The following is a 25,981-nucleotide window of genomic DNA, read 5'->3' as shown; positions in this document are numbered from 1 at the left end:
TATATGTGTTGTGTACGGCCAAAATGTTTTCAAAAAATGCAACCATTGAACGTAAAGGAAAATCAAAATTGTTTTGATTTTCTTGAATATGTTGAAAACAGTCAATTTTTTTTCATTTTGCTTTACAAGAGAAAAATGTAGATTTTTTAAATACAGACCTGAACCCGCATGGTAAAGTTACCTTCAGATATATGAATATACAAAATGACAAGAACTATCTGAATACAGTTATAGTTGAAAATTTCCAAGTACTACTTTTGGGAATGGGAGAAGTATCTCTCACAGTGCGCTGGAACTACTTTAATAATGGTTACTTTGTATAAAAATAAAAATTTATGTGTCTAAAATTTATTTTATTGTTGCCTGATGATAAAAATTAAAAGAACCCGTCAGAGCCCTGTTTGTCTCAAGCATTTTCATACTGCACCAATGTTCCCTCATTCACAGACAAAGACAATCAACCTGATCTTGGAATGTCCTGAAGGCTATTCTTCTTTCAAACTCTTTGTACCACCAAAATATAGTTACAGAACCTCTCCAAGCAGAGGAATCATTTCCTCTAAACATTGATCTACATTCAACCCACGAGCAAAATTCCCTGTATTCAGTTTTTTATGACATCGCTACCTCTTTTCACTAACAGCTAAAAACCAAATGACACTGAAGCGGTGACTAGAACAGCTACAGTGTAGATTGGGACCTATCTAAACACACACCAACTTGTAACTATACTTGGATGATCTGTTCCATCATATAGCAAAACTTTCATAGTGCCCAGTCCCATTTGTATATATGTAGGCCATGATGCTACAACTAATTAAATATGGAAAATTAGAACAAAAAGATAATAAATGAAGCCTCAGTGATACACTTTGTTAAAAAGGTACATTAACCTAAAACATTGTTATTCCCAAGGAACTTTCTATTGAATTAGAAATTAATTAATGTAAATAAATACAATAATGGGATTTGCAGAGCAAATACAATAACATAACTGGTAGACAATGAACAGTGATTGACAATGTAGTATTTTATAAGCCATTGACATTAACTTCTTTTCACTTATAATGCTGTGCCCAATTTTAATGGGACAAATAAATTTATGTATTTATTATATAATACAATAAAGTTGCTACAAAAATAAAGAATAACCTTTGTGAGAAAAACAAATTTAGATGTATAATGCCCAAAGTTATAACTGTCTGTCAACACTGATAAATGCAATCTTGGATTGGCCAATATTTTTAAAAGTTTTAAAGATGACTGTATTTTTGATGATCTTTAATCATTAGTAAAATTATGATATCCATATAAAAGGTAGGTATCCTCCTAAATGTGGGTAAATTTTATCAGATGCAAAGCCTGGGCTTAAAATATATGTGGCACAAAGCCTCTACAATACAAAAACTTATAAAGAATAGAGTGTATAACATTTGATAGGTCTTGCTTAACTGTGACTTAAGTTTTCTTTCATTCACTAGCCTCATTTTTCCACTTCTTATAACAGAACCTTTTCCAGTACATTAGCAATTTTTTCCCTAATTTACAAAATTTAGTGCTGTTCAGGTTGCTTTTGGCTGACACAACTTAACTGTTTCTTGATAGAACCAAACTATTATTATGTTTAAAGTAAGTATTGCATACTTTTACCATAGTCATTTTTTTTTTGTCTAAAAGCCATGGTTGCTGAAAAATTGGAATTTATTATTTTCAGATGTAAGCTCAAAAAAAAGATATTTTTTTAACACCATTAATTATTCACAAAGTAAACCTACATAACAATTACTACTAAATTACTCTAATAGTTAATTTTACTTTAGCCAGCCAAACAAAATTAGGAATAATGAGAACAACTTATATTTTGACAACTGTTTATTATAATCATTTTTTTTAGTTTAAATATTTTTACCAAATAATAGTTAAGACATTAGTTGACAAAATGTTAAAAATAAATGTATTTCTGTACTAACACTGATAAAGTTTTTTTAATCAATCATACAACCGTACAAAGACTTCAAAGTAAACTCACATGTCTCTTAATCGACCTTTTAACATACCATAAATACCACAATAATCAGTGCAATTGTGTCTTAGATTGATCTCACAATGAATACTTGTTTTATTTAGAATTTTATTTTTAAAAACATTTAAATGACACATTAATAAAAAATACCCGTATTAAAGAATGGTGCTAGCAAACTACCTGAAAGGCAATACTTCACAAGAAATTTTTTTTCCACCATGCAATTTCAATACTTCATACCAAGTACAACAATTAATTTAATAAAATAAAAAAAATCATGAAATATAACAAGTTCAGCAAAATATTTTTATTTTCCTATTATTTTTAAAAAGATACTTTTTATAGGGGCTGATCTATTTATATAAAAATAATATTTCTGTAACTTCCAATATTTTTACCCATGATTATAAATGATTTTTTTTCTGCAATGATGCTTGCAAATTCTTGATTTGTTCAAATCAAGTTGAACTCTTCCTTACCAAGGACAGCAGAGATTTTCTACTCTTGAATGTAATATTCTATTTCAGCCCTTGGGAAAATAAGTTTTAATGCAAATTACTTTCATAAGTTTTTTTTTTTTAACTATACCTTCAGCGGTTTAAAGTTGAAATTTCTGCAACAAATCTGGACAGATTTAAAGTTGTAACTAATAAAGACATCTTTTCTCAGAGTTTGCTTGAAATCAATTGCATAATTAACGCCTTGTATAAATTGTCTTTGTTCAGTTGCATAAAAGATTTTAAATATTACAGAATTCTACTTTTAAGGACATGGATAAATTCATATTACTATAGCTGCTGTAAAATAAATTTTAAGAAAAATTCTTACTTCAGGAACTCATGCCCAAAAATTATAGATATAGTATAGATACTGCACAATTTTTTTTTTCTTACTAAAATTTAATGGCTAATTTAACTAGTTTGTGTATAACTGTGAATATTAATAATTTAACTATAAGTATACAGATATAAAATAAATACTTATTTTCCTCCAAGTAAGTGTACAAAATATTGTTACTGCATTTTAAACAAGAGCCAATTCCCAACCACCCGGGTAGTAGTATTCATTCACTCATTCTAGAATAATTTAATTTTGATTATTTTTTTCACTCAACTAGAACAAACTTTTCTAAACCAAGTAAATACAATATTATATAAACATAGAACGAATGGTAATTTTTATTTTATAATTCAATTTAATTACTAGATCACAGTAGCAAGGGTGTAAATACTTCACCAGTAAATATGTGACACTAGGGAAATATTTTTCAATAATATAAAAATGCTTAATTCAAATATTGGTTTGTAATTGTACAAATATTTTTTGAATTGACATAAATGGAATTGATGCTGATAAGATCCTGGTAAAATGTCAAAATATTATTGGTATTACAATTGTTACACCAGAATTATAAAAGAACATACAGAAATTAACTAGACATTCATTCACTTTGAATTGTTTAACAATTTCTGTTTCTTTATAATGAACATATAAGATTACACGAAGTTGACATTCTATTTTATTACTAACACATAACTTTTGAAAAAATACAGCAGCAGATTAAAATTAATGCTGCAGTCTACTTGAAGGAAAACTCACTTTACATGTAAAATAAATGCAATTGCAATATCAAATTATGCACAATAGCCTGTACTTACTAACTCATCCTGAATTTTATCCAGAAAGTTCATAGTCTCTAATAAAACTTAATTAACATACAAAATAAATAAATAAAATAATAAATTATTATAAAATATTAATAAATTATTAAGAAACAAATAATATAATTTAATTGGAGAGATACATTGTTACTTTAAGTATCAGTATTTTATAAAGTAATGTTAAAAAAATTGTGCTTACTATAATAAATATAACAATACAATTTAATTATAATAATACAATTGCACTTCTTTTTTTAATCAAAAGCACTAGTCCCTTGTTAAATGTAATGTTCAAGCCATATCACAGGTTTCTTGCCATTGTTATAAAACAGCCACTGACCACTATTTTTAGATTAGGAAAGTGCAAAAATCATTTATTTATATCTATTTCTATAAATAAATAAAAAATAATAAACATATACTGTTATTTACATTTTTATTATTTTTATGTATATATATATTTTTTTTTTAATTCACAAATGCAATTCACACTCCTTAAAATATTTCCTGGAATATCATGATGATCTATTTAAATTATTTAATAAGCAATTGGCCATGTAAAAATATACTTACAATTTTTCTCAATATGAGAAATATATAAAAAAAATTAATTAAAAAACTAAAATATATTTGGAAATCGATTCATTCATTTATCAAGATATATTTATTATTCTTTTTATAAGAAATTATCAATAAAATATATTACCTAACGTGAAAAAAAATTTGAACTATTTTTTCTTGCTGTACACAAATTCTTTTTCCACCTTGATGGCTGAGATTCTATTCATCACAACTATCACTTCAAAATAAAAAAAAATTATCAGCTCAGACCACCAGTATAACCTTCATAACCTGATTTAAAATAATTTCAAATGATGATATAGGAAAAAACTATAAATCTTCAAAAGTAAAAATTATCAATTGAAAAATAATCTTGAATAAAACAAAAAGAGTACTGAAATGAGAACAAACTGTTACTTCAACATAATATCAGTTTTTATTTCAAAGGGATAAAATAATAATCAAACGGCTTTACCAAGACAATACATCAAAGAAGGTCTTTTTTAGATACATCTGAATTTTCTCGGTCAGCTAAGAAATTATTTTCAAAAAATTTATGAGAGAACTATTTTTTATTTTATGTAGCATTGACTTCAATGGTCATTAGCCACCAATACCAACAGCAACATGAAAAATGCACCCAGTAAGTTTATTATCTGTAGTTTTTAAGAATTAATATAAATAGCCAAATTTCAAATTTTTATTTGTAACTATAGATCAACATAAGAGAAACATTTTAAAACAAGTAAACACCTACAAAATTAAATTAAATATTTTTAAAGCATCACATTTATAATTGTAATTATATTTTACAATAATTATGTAATATATAATAAATCTTGATTCAAATTAGTTTTAATGTAACTTAAGATAATTTTAATTAGCTTTTAACTTTTTACTTAAATGCAAAATTACAAAATATGGATGAAATAAAGAAGAGTATAAAGCAAACTAGTACTACTAACAAAGAGAACTTTTAAAGAAAAGATGTCAAAATTTTCTCCTTCTATTTTAGAATTATGTTAGGTCAAGATCTCTAAATCTGCATTACCCATATGTTATAGATAGATTTCTAAATTTATAACGGAGATCTTAGAATTGGACAGAAATTCTGTTTAGATATATGTACAGAATAGAATCCTGCGGTACAGAATAATAATCAGAAATGAGAAGAGGTTTTGGAATTGGTACAAATTAGAGGTTTAGAGGAGTGATGAAAATTAGTTACAAGGTTAAAAATACAGATTTTAAAATAAATTAGAAAAAATAGAAATCTTACTGAGCCTTACATTAAATTAATGAACTTTATATAGACTACACAGATTACATAATATATGAAAAAGGCAATTCATTAATTTTTAAATTAAAAAGATTAGAATAGGAAGGAAAAGAGGATAGTGTTAAAACAGTTATCAGTAAAATAAAAAATGCAATGTTATATAAAAAAAATTATTATTAATGAGATGAGAAGACAAGATAGTTATAAGATGATTATAAGGTTGAACAATGTTCAAGAACATGTTTTACAGCAAGAACTGAAATTTATAAACATATTTATTTTATTGCCATATATGACTGCTGACTATAATTGAAACTTGAATTTTTTTTAGTACCAGCTAGGCCCTATTAATGTTAAAATTTACTAAAATTAAATCAATTCAAAGTTTTTTTTTATTAAGATAATGCATAAAAAAATTAAATACAAATGAATTGACTTCATTAAACTATGGGGTTGACTATTACCAGCAGACAACAAAAGAGTTTGTACAATTTTAATCTGAAAAAAAAATCATTTAAATGTGTTCATTACCTTTCTATAGAGTTAACATTTAAGAATTTATTGTGGCTAACTTTGCTTCATTGTCACCAAAACAAACAATTTTCACACTCCCAGGACTAAAAATATATCTTTTATGGGATAACACTTTTTCTTCATTAATGCCTAAAGATTTTACTTCAAACTTACACATATAAAACAATCCAACACCAACTGTTTTAAGTTGCAAAGGAAGCATATAAGTGCACTGCATGAAATTAACATTTTTTTGTTCACTACAAGCTTTTTTTGAAGAGAAAATTATTATGGGTAACTGTAAAAAAAAAGAACAGGATTTCAAAAGAATATTGCCAAAAACAAAATAAATTATTACACTCTATCTAATAATATTGTGTATATAGAGTATAAAAATAAAAAATAAGTCTATGTTAATAAACGTAAGCGTTACAAATAATTTATATTTTTACCTAAACTAATTTTCTTATTGACATTTTATTTTGTAGTCCTATTATTGTTTTTTATTTTTAAATAAAAAAATGTTTAAAGCAATTTTAAAAAGAAATACAAACCAAATAAACAATAATAATTTTATTTTTGTCTTTTTTACAATATTTTTTTAATAACCTAATTAAGAAACAAAAGCTGCAATTATTAAAATAATACTTTCTAATTTAATAAATACAACATAATTATTAAAAAATACAAATTATATATATATAAATAAATATGAATAAAAAATTATAACATATAATATTAATCAGAAAAAAAACAATGGACTAATTAATGATAAATATATGTTTTATACCTAATCATTTAAAAACAGATAAATAAAATTTTCAAAATAAAAATTATTTTTTACAACAAATTATTTAATATCAGACCTAGTAAGTAATATTAATAATAAAATAATTCTTGTAGATTAAAAGTATCTTATTTACATTAATTTTTATTTATTACACAAAGCTTAATTACAAAGAAATTAAGTAATAAAAACCTAACAAGTATTACCATTTTTTTTTTATTTTTTAAATAAAAAAAAAACTAAAGAATTGACTTTCTCATGACAAGTGCTTTAAATAAATTCATGACTAATAAATCGTTCCACTGCTAGAATCTTTTGCACAGTTAATTTTAATTACACATTAATTATTAAATCAGGAATAATAATTTTATAATATTTCACATTAAACTTCTCAGAGTTAACATATAAATCAATATCAGCCAACCTTATTAAACACAAATATCTAAAAATGAATTTATATATAAATAAAATAAATTTTAATACCTTTTTTTAATGCAAAACAATTTCTTTTATTTTTTTTAAATGTTCAATTAAAATATATTGTTTAAACTAGTATTAAGTAACCTATTTACCAACAGAAACTACTGATAACTAGTGCCATCTAGTTTTTTCTATTTTATCTTTTAAACTTGCTAACAAAATTAAACAATGTTTATGTGAAAGGGCTTTTAAGCAAAAATATAATCACCATATCACATGATTTATTACAGCAGTAAAATGTCTATAGTCATATAAAAGTGCATAGGTTTATGAGAACCAACAACAAATTGTAACAGGGCTTAAGATTGAATTACACTGCAGTAAGGAAAAATAAAGAATAATATATTGCACTGAAAATCTCAAAACTTCCAGTCAAAAGTGTGTGAAGACAATAATCCGTGACTGACCACAGAACAAATTGCATTGTTAATAATAAATTCACTTTATATTAAATTTTTAGTTATAAGGACACCACCTACATTACTGGACAATATTTGAATATAAAACTACACACCTACCCCAGCAAAAAAATTTAACACCAAAAATATCAATGAATTAGTAAATTTTAAAGGAATCGAAATTACAAAAATTATTTCTAATTTCATATTAGAACTGACAAAACTTCAATGCTTACTCCAACTGAAATTATTCTTTATTACTTGCAAACCCAAAAAACTCATAAATTTCAACATTTAAAAATAATCATTTGTTAAAACCTGTAATAGTCAAAAAAGCACATTCACACCTAATTATTCTTATCTTTTTTAGGAATCCTAAACCACTCTCTTTCTTCTTTACTCTGCCTTAAAATTTATTATCAGAATGAAATAATTTCTAAGGATTATGGAATATAATTATGAAAACCACTGATAGATACATAAACTTAAACATCAAAATAGATATATTTTTATTATTTACTGGCGCACATGCAAATATATCTGTAACATCAGAATGATTGTTATCCCATGATTCCGAAAATATGTTACAATAGATTCATATTTCATGTGATAAAAACCAGTGTTTGATCTTCATACAGGATGAAGATCAGCAGTCCTTTTATTGCTAAGCTAGGTGTGCATATTGTAACCACCATAAAAAATTATAAAAAAGAATCACTTAAAAAATGGAAGAATCTATTTTATACAAATACAATTCATATCTGTAATTACTAAAATGAAAATATAAACCTATGCACTAGTCCTATAAAACAGGACTATGAAAAAATCCATCTTATATATTGCACTGCATCACATTTTTAAAATAATTTTTTTTAAATTTCCAGTATATAAACACACCTACACTGTTACTCTAGTATGAATATATGAGAACTTTTATTGTTATTACATTACTACATAACACATATAATTTCCAGGTGTATTTAAATTAACAATTTTTGAAAACAAGAAACTTCTGGACTCTGAAACAATCAATCTGGTCCCAAAAGTTAATATTATCCAAATTCAACAATTCTATACCGACAAAAATACATTAATTTAGCAGAAATAAATTTGAACAAAATATTAAATTTTTTGTAATTTAATACACTTCAAAACTTAGTGTGCCAATGATTATAATTTACTTAATTGTGCAACCATGTAGCCTGGAATAACACTGGTAATATAAAATACAATAATTTTGTAAAAGAAAAGTTGCAAAATAATTTTATAAAGTTGGAAATATATTTATACCATCAAAATAAGTTACCTCACTATTCAGAAAAATATATTTTTCTGAATTTTATTTGGATATTTCATCCAAATAAATAATCTACGTTTATTGTTAATCAGTGTGAATTTCTTTTACAAATTACTTAACAGGTGAAAGAGAACTAAAAAAGTGATTGCACATGTACAGTTAACTTGTCTATTTCATAATGTATTCAATACTCAAATTGCAGATCTACACTAAAACCACAAGTTTTAATATAATTTCATATCTATGATAAAAATATAGTACTATTAAAATACACCAGGCTAACATATTATAAGATAAAAAAGCAACTTTCCAGGGATCTACAGCTTCAGTAATGAGCAATACTGTGATCACATGTTACATTTTACAACTAAGGACTTACATACATACATACACTAGATATACTATAACTAAATCAAAAGATGTTATAATTATAAAAAAGGAGGTGGCTCTCAATTCAGTGGAAAATTAAGATTTCAACAAAATGATGAATATGAAAATAAATACCACAGGCATCTTTGCAAGCTCACTTCAAATGTTAAAGGACAAGAAGTTTAATTTTAACCTTCTTCAGACATTATTAAGATCCTAAAACAAGGGATTAATGGCTGAGAAGAAACATTGAAGAACATATTGCTGTAGTATTACTAAACATATTTATAAGCTAAGGTTATGTTAAATTCACAGAATTTTTTTCATAATCCACAAATGTTCTGCAGACCACTACAAATGGTTACTTTTCACTTTGTATAATAGTGCAACAACATTTGCATTTATAACTGCTCAAAATTTGATAAATGTCCTGTCTAAAACCAACTGCCACAATTTTAAAGACAGAATAGATTGACGACAAAGAAGACTTGTCATAAAATTTCAAATGATTATATTTGACAGCAATGTTAGTAAAAAGAATGAGCAAATTTATTCAATGGATTATCTATGATTTTTTAAAAATATACTTACTTGTTAATAATTATAAATTATTTGAGTATAACTACAACACTTGCATTATAATTAGTGCAGGATGATAACTACTGGTATTATTTAAATAATAACAAATGAGATCTTAAACATATTTTAATAGATTGAAACAGAACAAACATAAATAAATTACTAAAAACACTGGAGACTGCAAAATAAACTAATCTTATGTAACAACATAATAAAATAAACATAAAAATCAGTGGGTAAGAAACATATCACTGAGTAAGCCACCACACGTTATGCAAAATGAACAAAACAATTGAAGAAAAAACATTTAATAAATCATTCAGCACACTAAGTTAGATATCAATTTAACATTTCTTTTTATGTAAAATTATGTATCGGATATTACTGTATATTATTATTTTTAGTACTTTTATCTCCATTTTGTCAAAATTAAGAAAAATGTTACACAACTTTAAAATAAATTATTACTAATTTTAAAATAGAAGAGACATTCATGGCACAAAAATAAAATATTTTCATTTAAGGGGATAGATGGATTATATCTACAATAAACTTTTCTAAAATATTAATATAAAAAATACAAGAAAAATTATCATTGAGCATAACACAGATTGAAACTACGAATATTTTAATTGAAAGCAATAAATGTAATAGGTATATTCTACGCTAAGAAATATTTGCAATTAATCCCTTTTACATTGTATATTGTGCCAAATATTTTTAAGTAATTTTATTTATTATAGTGTTTAATGAATAAAGTTTTTATCTGACTATCTAACATTTTATTTCATTAAATTTTTCTCAAATAAAATATATATATATATATATATGTGTGTGTGTGTGTGTGTGTAAAAATGAACAGCCACCAAATTCGAATACAGACTATAAAATGCAAAGAAATAAAGCTAAAGAAAAAAATTGTTAACTTGACTACCAGTATTAGTTTTAGATTTGAGCATTTTATATAAAAACAACTTCTGAATTTTATTAATAAGCAAATTATTACAAAAAATAATAGATGATATTCACAAAATGTAGGTTACAAAATAATTTATTAAAATCTGAAAAAAATGAATTATGAAGTAATAACACTGTACTTAACAGAAATAATTGAAAATAATACTTGCAGTAATGTAATAAGCAATACAGAAAAAAATGTGTCTTATTATTTAGCAGTAAAATTATTTATTAGTAAGTTACAATCATAAATTCGTAATTATGCTGGCCATTAATTTACATTTGAAATTTGTTAAAAGAAAAAAATCTGTAATTCTGGATTACTTGGGTTCATATAAATTTGTGTTATTAAAAAACTAAAACAATCCAATTTTAATCATAAATGCACATAATTGGATATTTTAAAATCATATCATTATAATAATAGTAATGTAACAAACTATAAATATAAATTAAATTTACAAACAATGGCACAAAAAGCATTTATGCTAAGCATATACAATTTTCTCACAGTACATACCTTTTAATAAATTTATTCCTGATTTACTGAGCAAAAATAAATTGAAATTTTAATCCAAGTATTAAATAAAATAAAATACTTACCTAGTTGTTAATAAAGCACTTGGCTTGTAATTGTTATAGAACATTTCAATTTCTTTTTTAATTTGATATTGGTTAAAAAAAATTGAAATTATAGTGTTACACAATACTCCACAGGAATTATAATGAAATAAATTAATCCTAGTTTTCTATTGTGAATTCAGAAATTGTATTGCACAATCAAAACATAATTAATATCATTAGATTTTTTCCTTAAATGGGATATGGTGTATTATACTTTTACTTAACATAACCAGTTAAATTCAGATTGGTAAATATTAGCAAAATTTTATAATATCTGATAGACACAATAAATAATGACAGTATTATTTATACCACAATACAAAATAATTTGCTTCATAATAAGACACATACCTTGCTGATATCAGCACAATAATGGTAATTACTAGTTATAATCATATTAATAATACAAACAAGATTACAATTTACACTGTGCATTGGGATAGGTCAGTGGCCGATGTTTGGGCCTCAACATTCAGATGAATTCTGATCAGTAGTTGGAGATGGAGAATTTATTGTTATCTGCGCATGTGAAGGTTTCTTTCGTGTCAGTCGATCGAGTTCAGCAGCAGCATCTGACCTCATTGCTGCTTTATCAACAGGTGAGTGCTGCTGTGGACTTAAAGACAAATCATCTGAAACAAAAATTTTATTATTATAAAGTAACAATAAAAATCCAAGTGATCTTACATTAACAGCACAGAAATATGTATAAATTTACAGAAATGCACAAGGTATTCAGAAATTAATTGGATTAGGTTTTAAAAAAAGAAATATATAAAATACATATTCATAAAATAAGGGCCTGTTTGATCATTAAAAAAATTAACTCGTGAGAAAAGTTATTTAAACAAAAGATGGTGAGTAAAAAATGATTTACTTACTACCTACTTCACTTTTCCACATAATCACCATTCAGTTCTAAGTACTTTTCGTAACACTGCACCAGTTTATTTAACTCCTCTGCATAGAAGTTCACCACCTGGGAACTGAACCAGCTGACAACAATCTTGAGTTTCTCATACTTTTCAAACAGCTGTCCACCAATTCACTTTTACAAATGCAAGATCAGGAAGTAGTTGCTAGGTGCAAGGTAAGTACTATATGGAGCAGGCATAGCAAACAGTTTTTGCTGCCGGGCCAAATTGGAAAGAAAACATTTTTCACCAAACAAAACAAAATATTAAAATTAAAATATATACAAAAACGATTCATTTAAGTAAACAAAATTTTATTGTGGAATTTGTTGTACTTTTATTTAAATTCATTGAAGAAAAGGTTTGTTCACAAATATAAGTTAAGTTGAAGATTACTAAATATTTCTTGGCAAATTTTTTTTTTAAATTTCCATATTTTCCATTATTCAATTGCTTATAAAGAAAACTAATAATGAAATGTTTTTCACGGCCATACATTGGCCATGCCTGATATGCAGGGTGGTCAAAAAGCTCCTAAGAAAAATCTTGATCTTCTTGGTTAAGGCAGCAATGTGAGGATGTGCATTGTTGTGAAGGAGGATTACACCAAACAACAGTTTTCCATGTCGTCGATTTTGGATCGAACTCTCAGTTTGGTGAGCATTTCACACTACACGTCAGCTGTAATTGTTGATCCACGTTCCATGAAATCAATCAAAATGACGCCCTTTTCATCCCAAAAACAGTAACCAACATTTCTGACTCGAGTATAGAGATTGATTAAACTTTTTCGGTTTTGGAGAACTTGAATGGCGCTACTGCACTGACTGTTGTTTTGATTCTGCATTGGTGTAGGATATCCATGTCTCGTTGCCCATAATAATGAGGGAAAATAAATCATCTCCACCTTGTCAATAGTGGTCCAAAAACGCTTCTCTACTGCAGATTCTTTGCTCTTTGTGTTGGTTGGTGACCATTTTTGGTAACCACTTTGCACAGAAGTTGTGATATCCAAACTTTTCTATGACAACTGTGTAGATAGAGATGCATCCAACATTCAGAAATTCATCAACCAGAGCACTAATCATCAATCGCCGATCACATCACAGTTTTTGGTTCACTTGCTCAATGATTTCGTCGGTCTGAATACTGGACCTGCCACTCCACTCTTCATCATGCACATTTGTGCAGCCATTTTTAAAGTCTCAACACCATTGTCTAACCTTTCCTTCACTCATTACTGTAGGTCCATACAATAGACACAACTCCTGATGAATTTCTGCAGTTGAAGATCCTTTTGCACAGAAAAATCAAAGCACAATGCACACTTCACAACTGGTGGGAGAAATGACCATCTTGGACACTGCGATTTGCATTCACCAGCAGGCAATTGACTACTGAATCAAAACAACTGCAGTGGCTCGTAAATAGCTGATAGATGGCCCTGCATGCATGAAACTGTGTTCAGACCCACTAATATTTAAATATAAGCTGATGGCCCTTACTTTTATAATATGCCTCAAGTATATATGTGTGTATATATATATACTAATTTTTCAAACATGTTGTCTTGTGTGTTGATTTATAATTTACAAACCACCAGATACACACATATACAAAGTAAGATTGACCTTACCTTCACTTAAATCGTTAAAAATCCTTTGTCACGCAGTAAGGCCTTTTCGGATCTCTCAGATCCATCTTCAGTTATTAAGACACTATAATCAACAAAACATTGAGGTATTTGCTCACCAAGGCTAAGACTAATTAAAATTGTTAAACAGATGTTAAAACCAACTTAAATAGAGCATCCTGTTCAAAATTTATCTGGTGGTTCACTAAATTGAAATTTTTAGATTTATAAATGTAATATTTTTCCAAATGTTTCAGTTTGTTCTTAATGTTACAAATTTCCAATATTTCAAGATTATTCACTAAATCTGTAATTATATGTCCATTTGAAATCAAGTGATCCGCCATATTCGAAAAACATTCCTTATTATTCTTAAATGCTCTCAGATATTCAGAGAATCTGATTTTGAATGATCTATTGGTTTTACCTATATGTATGGCATCACAGTCTGTGCACTTAAACTTACATATGTCGCTTAAGTTGAACTTGTCAAAGATACAGGGTGTGTAATAACTAAAGAATTTTCTTGAAATGTTATTCATTGGTTTATATGCAATTGTATAATTCTCTTTCCGATTATATCTATATTTTCGATTACAGAACCTGTAGATATAATAAAAAACAGCTTGTTGGAAACTGAGATGGAATATTTTGTTTACACACTCATCATTATTGTTAGGAATATATGTAAACAGAACTATTTTGAATTTAATAGTAAATATTATTCACAGGAGCGTTCTTTACCTATCAGTATGCCACTGTCTGCTATTATGTCAGAGATATATCTACAGAACTCGTGAGAGGATCAACTTACGTGATATATTATACACTCATAATGTTCTTTTATGGGCGAGATGTAGATGACGTACTTGTAATATTTACCTCTAACATAACGTCGGAACCTCAATTAATACTGGACAAGCTAAATTTATTTAATAGTAAATTCAAATTTATTATGGAAACAGACAGAACCATACACTTTTTAGGCAAAAACATAAAAATTAATAACAATAACCAAATTGAAACAGGTGTATATAGAAAACCCACCAGTAATAATACAACCATTCATAAGAACGCGAATAACCCATGGTCACATAAGAGAAACACTTATGCTATGATACATAGAGCTGTAATTTATTCATGTAACAATAAGGTGGTATTGAATAATGAACTGGGATATATAAAAAATGTGGCTTTACAAAATGGCTGAAATAAATCTTTTGACACTATTTACAGGCAATATTTAAATAATAAATATAATAACAAGGACACTACCCTTATTCTAATGAATCAGTCTAAAAATTATGATAGGAAATATATTTTACACAGTTATATAAACGAAAACACATATAAGACAGTGAATGTTTATAATAAAGAGAAATATAATAAAGGTAAGGGGTCAAATCTTACTTTGTATATGTGTGTATCTGGTGGTTTGTAAATTATAAATAATTAATATATATATATATATATATATATATATTATATACACCCAAACCTTTTATTTCTTAAGTCATAGAGAGCAATTCTCACTTAAATAATAATTTTCACTTAAATAATAATCTACAACTACCCAGCACTTTGTACAAAAATTTTCACTTAAAGCAGTTTTGGCTGTCAAATCATATAATGTCTGTGCGATTTGTAGAAATCATTGATTTGAGAGAAGTACCTTAGAGTAAACACAGTAGCATGGTCAATGTGCATAAAACCTGCTTGTATTTTACACCTCTGTCATTTTACACTGACTTTTAACACCAGTATAAATGCTTTTTTATCACACCTACACTTAACATATTCCAAAAATCAATTAAATTCCTAGGAATGTGCACAGAAAAAGATTTTTTAATACAAAACTATTTCTTACTTTCACATTAAAATTTTCTTCCCATGACACAAGAGTGAATGATTTGCTCACTTAATATACTTAAAACATACATTAAACGCTCATAAAATTTTGTTTACACAAACAATATGCGGGTATAGTTACCACCAAGTAACTTGAAGTGGCAATGATTACTACCAAACGTAAAAACCCGTTCCTTGCTTGTAGTCCCCCTTACCAAATAACTGTTCTATTTTTAACAAATGAATGCAACAATTTGGAAATAAAATACAGTTGGCTAATTCTGTACTGTACATTGTAAAATGTAATAGCAGGTGACAAAATATTATCTATTACTGATTACACGGTAAATATTGCAATAGATGATTATTACTGTACCTTTAATTACTTACTGGAAAATGAATTATCCATTTAATTCCTCAGCCAGAATGCTCTCCTTGCTGTCATCACTATCTTCAGTGTAATTGTCACTATTATCACTGTCACTTCATACAGAGACAATGAATAATTCTGTCAGAGGACTTAATAATAATTCTTGGCTCCAATATTCACGTTTGGTTTTTTAACCTTTTCACAGTAAGGTTTCCAGTGTTCGTCACTCATAGAATTCATTTTATCTTCTCACAGTTTTGCATTTCTGACATCTTAACCATTGTTATGCTCGCAACATATAGTTTTATCTCCGACCATACCATCTTGTTTGGATTTAAATCAGGATGGTAAGGTGAAACTTCTTTCCAACAATTCATCAAATTGGTCGTTTTCTGTTACTTTTGTTCAATTTAATTAGTTCATTCAATTGTGGTTTAAGCATTTGAGACAAAACAGGAGTATGATGTTTCTGAACCAAAAAAGTGAAGTCTTGCTTCTTGCTTAATGACACTGGAAGTTTTTCAGAAAGGGTATCATGATACAGAGCATTGTCAATACTACTACACTCCAGGAGTAAGGTTAGGAACTAATTTATCTTCAGCTCATTTCAAATAAATTTTTATTCATGCTATCATGGTAATCACCACTTTCTAATTTGGTTCTCCATTGGGTTTGGAATAAAGCCCATTTCACCTCCAGCATGAATCACAATTAAGTGTTCTGCTTTATTTATTGGTAAATGAAGTCCCGCAGCGCTGACATCAGCCCATGAGTTTGCTGTTGAATGAGATGATAAAAATAGAATTAATCTGAGTATACAATCACCCAGTTAATTTTCTAAAATCACTGATTGCCTGCAAATATGAAATTCTTTTCTCCTAATATCATGTTTTTCAACTAAAATTCTCCTTTTATTTTCTGTTTTGCGCTAGTTAAAACTCAATTTTTTCAAAATTCTTCTTAAACTAGTTTAACTGCCATTAAAATTAATTTTAATTTAAAAATATTCTTTAAAGAGTTTGTTAACTGTTGGCAAGTCCCCTATCTTTGAGTGAAATTCATTCACAGTTCACCTAACCACACCTTTATCAAACTCATCTAATCCAACTGGTTTAGAACGTTTCTTTTTTTTTTTCAGGTTGTGTTCATTCGAACACTTGAAGAAGTTCTATTTTTCAGTTTCTTAGGCTTTGAACTTGAGTCCTGGAAATGCCACAGGCAGCTGCAGTTCTCTTTACACTTCTATATAGCAACTAAATGCTTGTCATTTTCTAATTTTCCTGTAGCTAAAGATCTTTCTTCATGAAATAAGACATTTACAATTTTATGCACCTGTCTTTGAAGTTTTTTCCTTTCACAATACTTAAATTCAGCCATAACTATTTGCACTTGAACGAACTACTTTAAAAAGTTTGAAACATAATCTACGATAAAAACGTTTTACAAAATATCTTACATAGATTAACTGACTATGTAACAAAATTTTGACACATGCAAAAAAAATCATACCAAGAAGCAGAACCACAGAACTGAACTTTAAATATAAGGAGAAGCAAAAGAGAAACAAAAATAAAACTTTTTTTGTATCTGAAACATAATGTCACTTCTTAATATTAAACACACAAATATACATTGCTTTGTAAACAATAGTTGCATCATGTCTATACTACTAAGAGATGACTAATCATGGTGTTCCAGTGTTTCAACGAACAATAATGTATCAGTGATATGTGGGCTGATCATCCAAGTTCGCTGTTACATAGCGATTACTATAATAATATATAATATTTTAATATACAGCTTTTTATGTTTAGAGGGAACCTAATGAAAGATTTTATTTCTCACAAGTTACGTAGATCTAGAACTGAAAAATGTGCCATGGTATTATATTTGTGGACATGATTCATCATAATTCAGGAACAATTTATCTGTAAATTATTCGTTTCTTCTGAATAACTTTCATATATTCTTCACAGAAATATCCAAACAATTTTAAATTTTTGGTCCAATTTTTAGCTGTAAAGTAAATCTGTAAGTATTCAATTTTATTTATCTTTCCCCTCTTTGGGATTAAACTGATCTTCAACAAAGCATCTTTATTTCTACCAAAAATACTATTTTTCTAAAGATACTTAACTGTAGAAAAGTTTTTCTCTCTAAATGTAATTTCATTATTCATCTATACAGATGTTTCTAGTAACACTTCTCAAAAATCTATTGATATTTTGTTCATATTTATCTTGTTTCAAGCCCATACTCAAGCACTTCAGATTTAACAATTTTAATTAAATAAATAAATCCTTACAATATACACACTATGACTAGCTAATAGAATGATAATTTTTAAGATTTAAAATGAGTAAATAAATAATGAATGTACAATAACAGAAGTAAAGAAAAACCAGTGCTGACAGTCTGGAATCAGCATTTGTAAATGTAAAAATTAACTTTAAGATTAAACTTAAGTATTACAATACTTACTAACAAAATATTACTGTATTACTAACAAAATATTTAGACAAATATAATCAATCCTTTTCTTTATCATAGTAAACATTTAAAACCCAGCAACTTGTATACTTACTTGGTGATTTAAGGGATGGGCTTCCGGCTGCACCAGTCTTTTTATAAAGCAAGGAATTAAAGAAGTTAGCCAAAACACCTTCTCCAGTACCAGCTGCTCCAGGCTTGGTTGTATCAATCTACAATTGCATAAAAAATATAAAAAATAATAATTACAACAGATAAAATTACATGTTAAAAAATCCCTCTTTTAATAAGAAATGGATTTTTAAATACTACACTGAGAAATTGAGGAAAAAGATTTTTATTTCTTTTAAATTTTCCAAATAATTTTAAGCACAAATTGTTCATAACCATTAAAATTCTAATTAAATAACTGAAGCATAAAAAATTAGATCAAATTATTACCTATGATTTTATCAAGAGCCACTAAGTAATACAACACAAGCTTTATGCATAGTCTCATAACATAATCTACCACATGGCTTCTTATCAATCTGGTACTTTAGTAATAATAATAATAATAATAATAATAATAATGATAATGAGATACTTGATATCATATTATTATTCCTTTTATTTGTCTCTATTATTCCTAATAAGAGCCTAATTCTTTACTATTCATTCTATAATTATTATTATAAAAAAGTTATTGCATCAGCAAGTAACAATAGAAATATATTAAAAGATTCCTTTCAGCTTACTTTATAACTGCTCCCAACAAACCACCTAATAACAGCAACACATGGTCAACCAGACCCAGGCCAACAACTTTAATTTTAACAATAATTAAGATCATCTGATAATTATAAAACTGTCCCAATGAGACCAACATAGACTAAGAGAAAATCTTTCAAAAGACTGATTTATGGTAAAAGTTCTTACATATAAATATTGTGACACAGTGAGCTTGGTTTCATCCTAATATTTTTCCTATTGTTCATCCACAGTCCAAGTGCAATTTTGTTGTTGCACAATGGTAACAAAAATATATTTATTTTTAATATATAAGATTTTTACCTTTTTTGGTGAACCAAGTTGTGTCTGAACTGACGGAGAACCCTGTATTCTCCTATCACCAGTCTTCTGTACTCCAGCAGGTGATCGCATTGGCGATTCCTGACGTAAAGGTGGAGAACCTTGTAGTAATGCTAACTGCTTTCCCAAAAATGCCTGTTCTTCCTCAGCTTGTATTTCTGTTTCTCTGGCCACAGTCTGTAATATACACAAATATATAAGCAACAAAATACAATATTCAATAAGTAATAAAAATAATAAATAGTTCATACATACAGATATTGATACTCAATATTCATAATGCATTGGTGTTACCTTTCTAGTAACTGGTGGTGCAATTACATCCCTGTAGTAATCATCTGGCTTCATACTTTGCATATTCTCATAAAGAATACTAATCTTCTTCATACTATCCCAGCCTGAAGGTCTGTAAAATATTACAAGAAATATACTTAGAGTAAATACACACACATTACCAGAATAAACATTAAAATAAATAATATTTGTAATACTATTAAAATTAATTTTAAAAAAAATTCATCCGTTTACAATTTTATGCAGAAATGAATACTCTTTAAATGGTATGGAAGGGCGCACAGTATGCATGTTTGGGATTAACTTTCTACAATCTTTTAATACTTGTAAAATCTTTGCAAAATTAAAACGAAAGACTGATGTGAAATATCAGTTTTAATTTTTATTTTTATGATTCAAGAATGTATGAAAATTTTAGAATTTGAATTTTCAGACTTTTTTCCTTCAAATTCTCATCATAGGGAATTGTAAAAAACACATTGTCACATTACAACATAATTGTTTTAAAAACTATCATGACAATAAAATAAAATATTTTTTATAAAGATATAATATATCTTTATCCAGTTTGACAATCTATGCATTAATTCTAAGATATACATGATAGTAAGAAGTACCAATGAAAAACACTTTAAATGAAATTTAATATTTGATACAAACAAATGCTAACAAGCTTTTGCCTTTACAAACTTAATCTCTTTAAAAGATACTTTTCCAGAGTACTCAGCTTTAAATTATTCCTCGTTGGACTAACATTTTATGCACAGTATTTAATAGCAAACTTTATTTCAACAGAACTCAATTATTTTTCTCTTGAAACTACTGTTCAACTTCTGGGACTTTTGTAACTAATTTAACAAGTATTATTTCACAATATACTTTAAGTATGGAAACAAAAATTTTTTTTTTTATGTTACAGCTATAAAGCTGGGCTATGTTTGAACTCACCTAATTAATGCGTACACTAAACATGCATAAATGTCCACTTCCAAAGTTAACCCATGTTACTATTGTCATTACCAAACTTTAAGAATGTTCTATTTACTTGTCTCATAAAATATAATACTAAATATATTTCCAGGTACATTTCACAAAACTAATAATGATATTTAAAGCCCAAAATGTGCCATTATACGTTAGCCTGAACTTAACATAAAAAAATATATTAACAAATTTTAATATTTATTTATATTACTCAACGATTGTTTACTTAAAACAACCTTTAAACTTTTTTCTGTAGAACATTATAAAATTACCAATTTATTTTTTATTAAAAATATAACCCCAAAAACAATAAATCAAAAGATTATTATTAAAAAATGTATAGGCTATAAAGCCATTTACAGTGAAACCTACCTTAACAGACACTTCCCAATAACAAACTACTCTTAATACCAAACATTTTTATATTCCCCGGCAGTTTTATAGTGGTACTAATGGATAAAATAGTTCTCATTATTGGACCTTTTAAATAACAAACACAGACAATGATTTTACCTATTAGAGTGTTCAATCAGTTCTGAATAATGGACAGCAGGAATAAAAATTGTAATTTGTTTTTCCATTCTATACTCAAAGTCACTAATTTGTTTATATGTTGTGAATTGCATCACTTCCTGTCTAGACGCTGATGTTATGATTTCAATCAATCATCATCCAGCGTGATTCATCCGTTGCTGCGCAAGTGTATACTTACTGTACACTGTGAACACATGTAATATTTTTATGGTATATTACTGCGTTTTTTATTATAGTACATTTTCTATACTTATGTTTACTGAACGTTCAACTTTGTGTATTTTATAAAATTCATTACAACCATCATTACCTCTGCTCAAAATATCTCAAAATGTAAATGCTTGACGTTAAAAGAAAAAGTAGCAGTTATAGATGTCTATGAAAAAGAAAACTTAGCTTGCGTGTATGTTGGGAAAACTCAAATAAATGATATCTTAAAAAGTAAACTTGACATCCTAAAGTCATGGACTGAAAATGACAATCATATTACAACAATCTCTCAGTTACTGAGAGATTATTTTGTAAAAGCCGGTATTAAACCTCCACAAATTAACTTCAATTCCGACACTGAAAATCTTACTGAACCAAATACAAATTCTGTGGAACAGTGTGCATTACAAGAACTTGCTGAACCGTTTGGAAATTACAAAGAATACCTGAATGCTGACGCTCAACACAGAGGACATATCGATCTTGTTACTGCTTCAGATTCAATTACTTACAAAACGAACGACGATGACTGACAATGATGAACCTGGATTAACCATCATGAGTAAGGAAGCAACAAACGAGGTTAGAAAATTAAAGCAATATTTCTTACATATTTCCTTTTTGTAAGACCAGATGTTATTAAAATATCAGAAGTGCTGTTGCTTATTGAAAAAAAATATGTACCAGGACTTAGTTCAAACTAAAATAGACATCTATTTTAAACCATCTATGTATAAATAAATTGTACATATCCATTATCTGATTTTTTATTTTGTTTTTTGCATTATTTTTTGTACATGTGTTTTGATTAGTATTCTTGTATACTGTAATTTCTTTGATTAATATTTTTGTAGTTTTCATTATTTTTTATTCCATTATGTTATAGTAAAGTAATTTTTTTCTCTTACTTTGTTGGTAGATTACTGTATTACGGTACTATTCTTTTTATCCGAGTATGAACATAAATGACAATGTTTTATTCTCAGAAAAACAATACAAATTTTTTTTAGTCACTTTAATTAGCAACTACATTTTTTAAAATTATAATTTAAATGAAATAAATACACATATTGTTGTTCTATTCAGCGTTTCTTTTTTCTGTACATTAACCAGACATAATAGATTACTGTATTTGCATTTTTCTGAATAGCGGATACCTTTAAATAATGGACAGATTGTTGTTCCTGAGCCATGTCTGGTATTGGGAAGTTTTAATATGTATTATAATTTTTGTATTAGGTGGTTTTCTTTTCTTTTTTTTTTTTTAATTAATAAACAATGTCAGGTTGAGTCAACAAAAAAAAAGTAATAATCCTACAACTAATAAATGCATATTAATATTCAAGTCAAGTATTCCACTTACATGAGAACAGCATCTTTTTCAACCACTAAAGCTGGTGTACGGAAAGGAAATCCATAAATTCTATGTGTTAAATATTTATAAAGCAAGTCACAATTTTTATCTTCTTTGGCAGATGTGTAAAACAATGCAGCTCCATACTGTAAACAAAACCTTCTTATCCACTGTTGAATAAAATCAAAATGTTCATCCCTATAATCTGATTCCTTTTCTAAAGTTGACATGTAATCCGTCTAAAAAGAAATAAACAAGTACTGACAAAAAATAATAATGAATTATTTTCTAATAAAGATCTTAATAATAATTAAACTGCTTTACAAAACCTTGCAAGTAATTAGCAAGCTAGGACATTAGGTAATACATGAGTATCTCCGTAAAACCTTGTAGTTTCAAAACTTCTGTGGAAATTTACATCAAGTAATTGAAGACAAAAAGTATGATAAAATGGTAATAGAAGCAACGTTTTTTTGAACCGATTATCGTAAACTAACAAAGTTAATAACTTGAGTTTCCTTGTAGACTATTTTCATTTATACTTGCAACTTTTTTAAATTAAAACAACTTACTGAGTATATTTTTACCCTACAAAATGAGAGTTCAGTTCAAAATGGTTTTGGGTTAAAACATTCATTTTGTCCTTTTTCCATAAAAAATATAAGGTGAAAATCAAGTGAAAAGTTTTTCAAAAGTCTTTGTTTTCAATATCAATGGTTTAGTAGTACCAGTTCTATTTTGTATAACTTATAACAAATTTGTATAATAATTTTACTGGATGTGAATGACCATGTTAGAGTAAACTGCCCAGTAGACAAGTATAGCTTTAATATGCACATATAAATCCAATTAAATGCAGCAATGGTTCCCACACATTCTACTCCTTACACTGAAACCTGGCCAATGTGTTGTGTTTAACAACTGTAAAGTGCTGTTACCCCCTACTTGCTCATTCTCTTTGCCTGTCAAATGTAAAAAATTATCTGGTTACAATGATGCTGAACGTTTTTGGCATTTATGTTAAGCTAAGTTTGTGTATTAAAATTTAGCTCTTCTCCATAATAAAATTATCATTTATCTTATGATCTTATTAACTTCCTACTAACAAAAAAGTTTTATATAGTTTGTTAAAAGAGTAAAACACAACAAAATTAGTTCAATATCCTAAATAAGCTGATCACTTATTCAATTCCCACTAAGGGTCCCGCATCTTTTTCACCAGTCATTTTATTAGTTTCATATTCCTCATTAAATAATATAAAGTCAAAATAATACATTAAATAAAAACTTTATAAATTTACTCTCCTCCCTTTAAAATAAAATTGCTTCCACCCTATAAGGTCTCATCAGAAAAGAGGTAATAAAATATATTTCACATTGATAAATTAAAAGAATACACAAATTTTTTTGCAAAAACAAAACTTTTATCCTGAATTGTAGTAGTAAGATATACTAAGATATAATACTTAAAATAAAAGTGTCATTCAGATATAAACTGAAATTTTGCTGCATGGACTAAGGAAGAGCATTGAATGTGGTGGGGTGCTGCATAGATAGTTGTTATTCATGTGTGTGTATGGGAGCAAAAGCCAGTCACACCCATAGGTCATATCATAGGGTACACCATCATCCATTGCACGAATTACAATCCGATTTCATTACAATTCAACAAAGGAGTTAAATTCTCTAAAATTCTGACTTGACTCCAAGCACAGTTCAAAGATGCTACCCTGTCAAAAACTTAAGTATTTGACCGAGCCAAAAATTTTGAAGTGTTCGTGATACAGTGATGAATGAAAGTCACAAAAGTCATCCATAAATCAGTACCAATCTTGACAATATTCAGGCCGTTGGTAACATCAAGGTAGGTGATCACCACATAACCATTGCTGAAATTGCATCAGAGGTGGGCATAAGTGTTAGAATTTAACATGTCAACAGTTCTGAATTGCTTTGAGGAAGGAGAGGTATTTTTTGGATTATACTGTGACCTGCGACTAATCATGGGTCTAACCCTACACCCCAGAAAGCAAGAGAACAAGTATGGAGTGATGGAATAGTGATGAGGGGGCACCAATCAAGGCCAAGAAAAACTTGTCAAGTGAAAAAAGATTTGGCAATTATGTTTTGGGACACAAAAGGTGTAGTGCTGATTTATTTCCTGCATGAAAAAAGGACAGTAAACATGGCGTACTATTCCCAGTTGTTTATGAAGGGATTAGGAAGCTACCTATTCGGTGAAGAAAATATATTTCTGTTGAAGAAAACTATGTAGAAAACAAGGTAATTATTTGTAATTTTATCTAATATCAATCAAGCTATGTAAACAAATACCAGTATATATTTGAATGACCTTTGTAAATTACAATATTCTAAATATTAATGAAATGTTCAGTTAAAAAGTAAATGTATATTAAATTTAATGTAAATGTTCTTTTTTAAGAAAACCTTATGCATAGAATGATGAAAAAGTTATGCACAACGGAAAAAAAATTATTTATAAATTATGAAAAAGATGGCCAAACTTTTACTTAAAAAATAATCATAATATATAAAAACAACAATTCTTTTAACCATGATTAAGAATATTATTTTGTGCTGAATTAAATATTGTATACTGCATGAGAACACTGTATTATTTGGTCTGTTTTTTTTGTTGTTTTTTTTACTTTAACCAATGTTGATAATTATTTAGTGATCCAAGTTCACTTAGTTTTTTTTTTTCTATTAATAATAATAGTAATAATTAAG

The 25,981-nt window shown here is 27.4% G+C and overlaps 1 protein-coding gene across 1 annotated transcript in view; it reads right to left on the bottom strand.

Annotated features, from left to right (window-relative positions):
• Positions 1–1,854: 1,854 nt before the first annotated feature.
• The window catches only part of Dlic (dynein light intermediate chain), a 47,543-nt gene continuing 23,416 nt past the window's right edge, over positions 1,855–25,981 (bottom strand). Inside the window, exons 6-10 of the mRNA XM_075356790.1 lie at positions 23,240–23,469; positions 20,149–20,260; positions 19,837–20,031; positions 18,878–18,995; positions 1,855–12,160 (exon numbers count right to left, since the gene is read on the bottom strand). Of these exons, the coding sequence (XP_075212905.1) occupies positions 11,994–12,160; positions 18,878–18,995; positions 19,837–20,031; positions 20,149–20,260; positions 23,240–23,469 (822 nt within the window). The 3' untranslated portion in view covers positions 1,855–11,993. The remainder of the gene's footprint in view (positions 12,161–18,877; positions 18,996–19,836; positions 20,032–20,148; positions 20,261–23,239; positions 23,470–25,981) is intronic.

The sequence above is a fragment of the Lycorma delicatula genome, chromosome 2, assembly GCF_047948215.1.
Source record: "Lycorma delicatula isolate Av1 chromosome 2, ASM4794821v1, whole genome shotgun sequence".
Lineage (NCBI taxonomy): Eukaryota > Metazoa > Arthropoda > Insecta > Hemiptera > Fulgoridae > Lycorma > Lycorma delicatula.
This window is presented reverse-complemented; position numbering and strand designations above follow the sequence as displayed.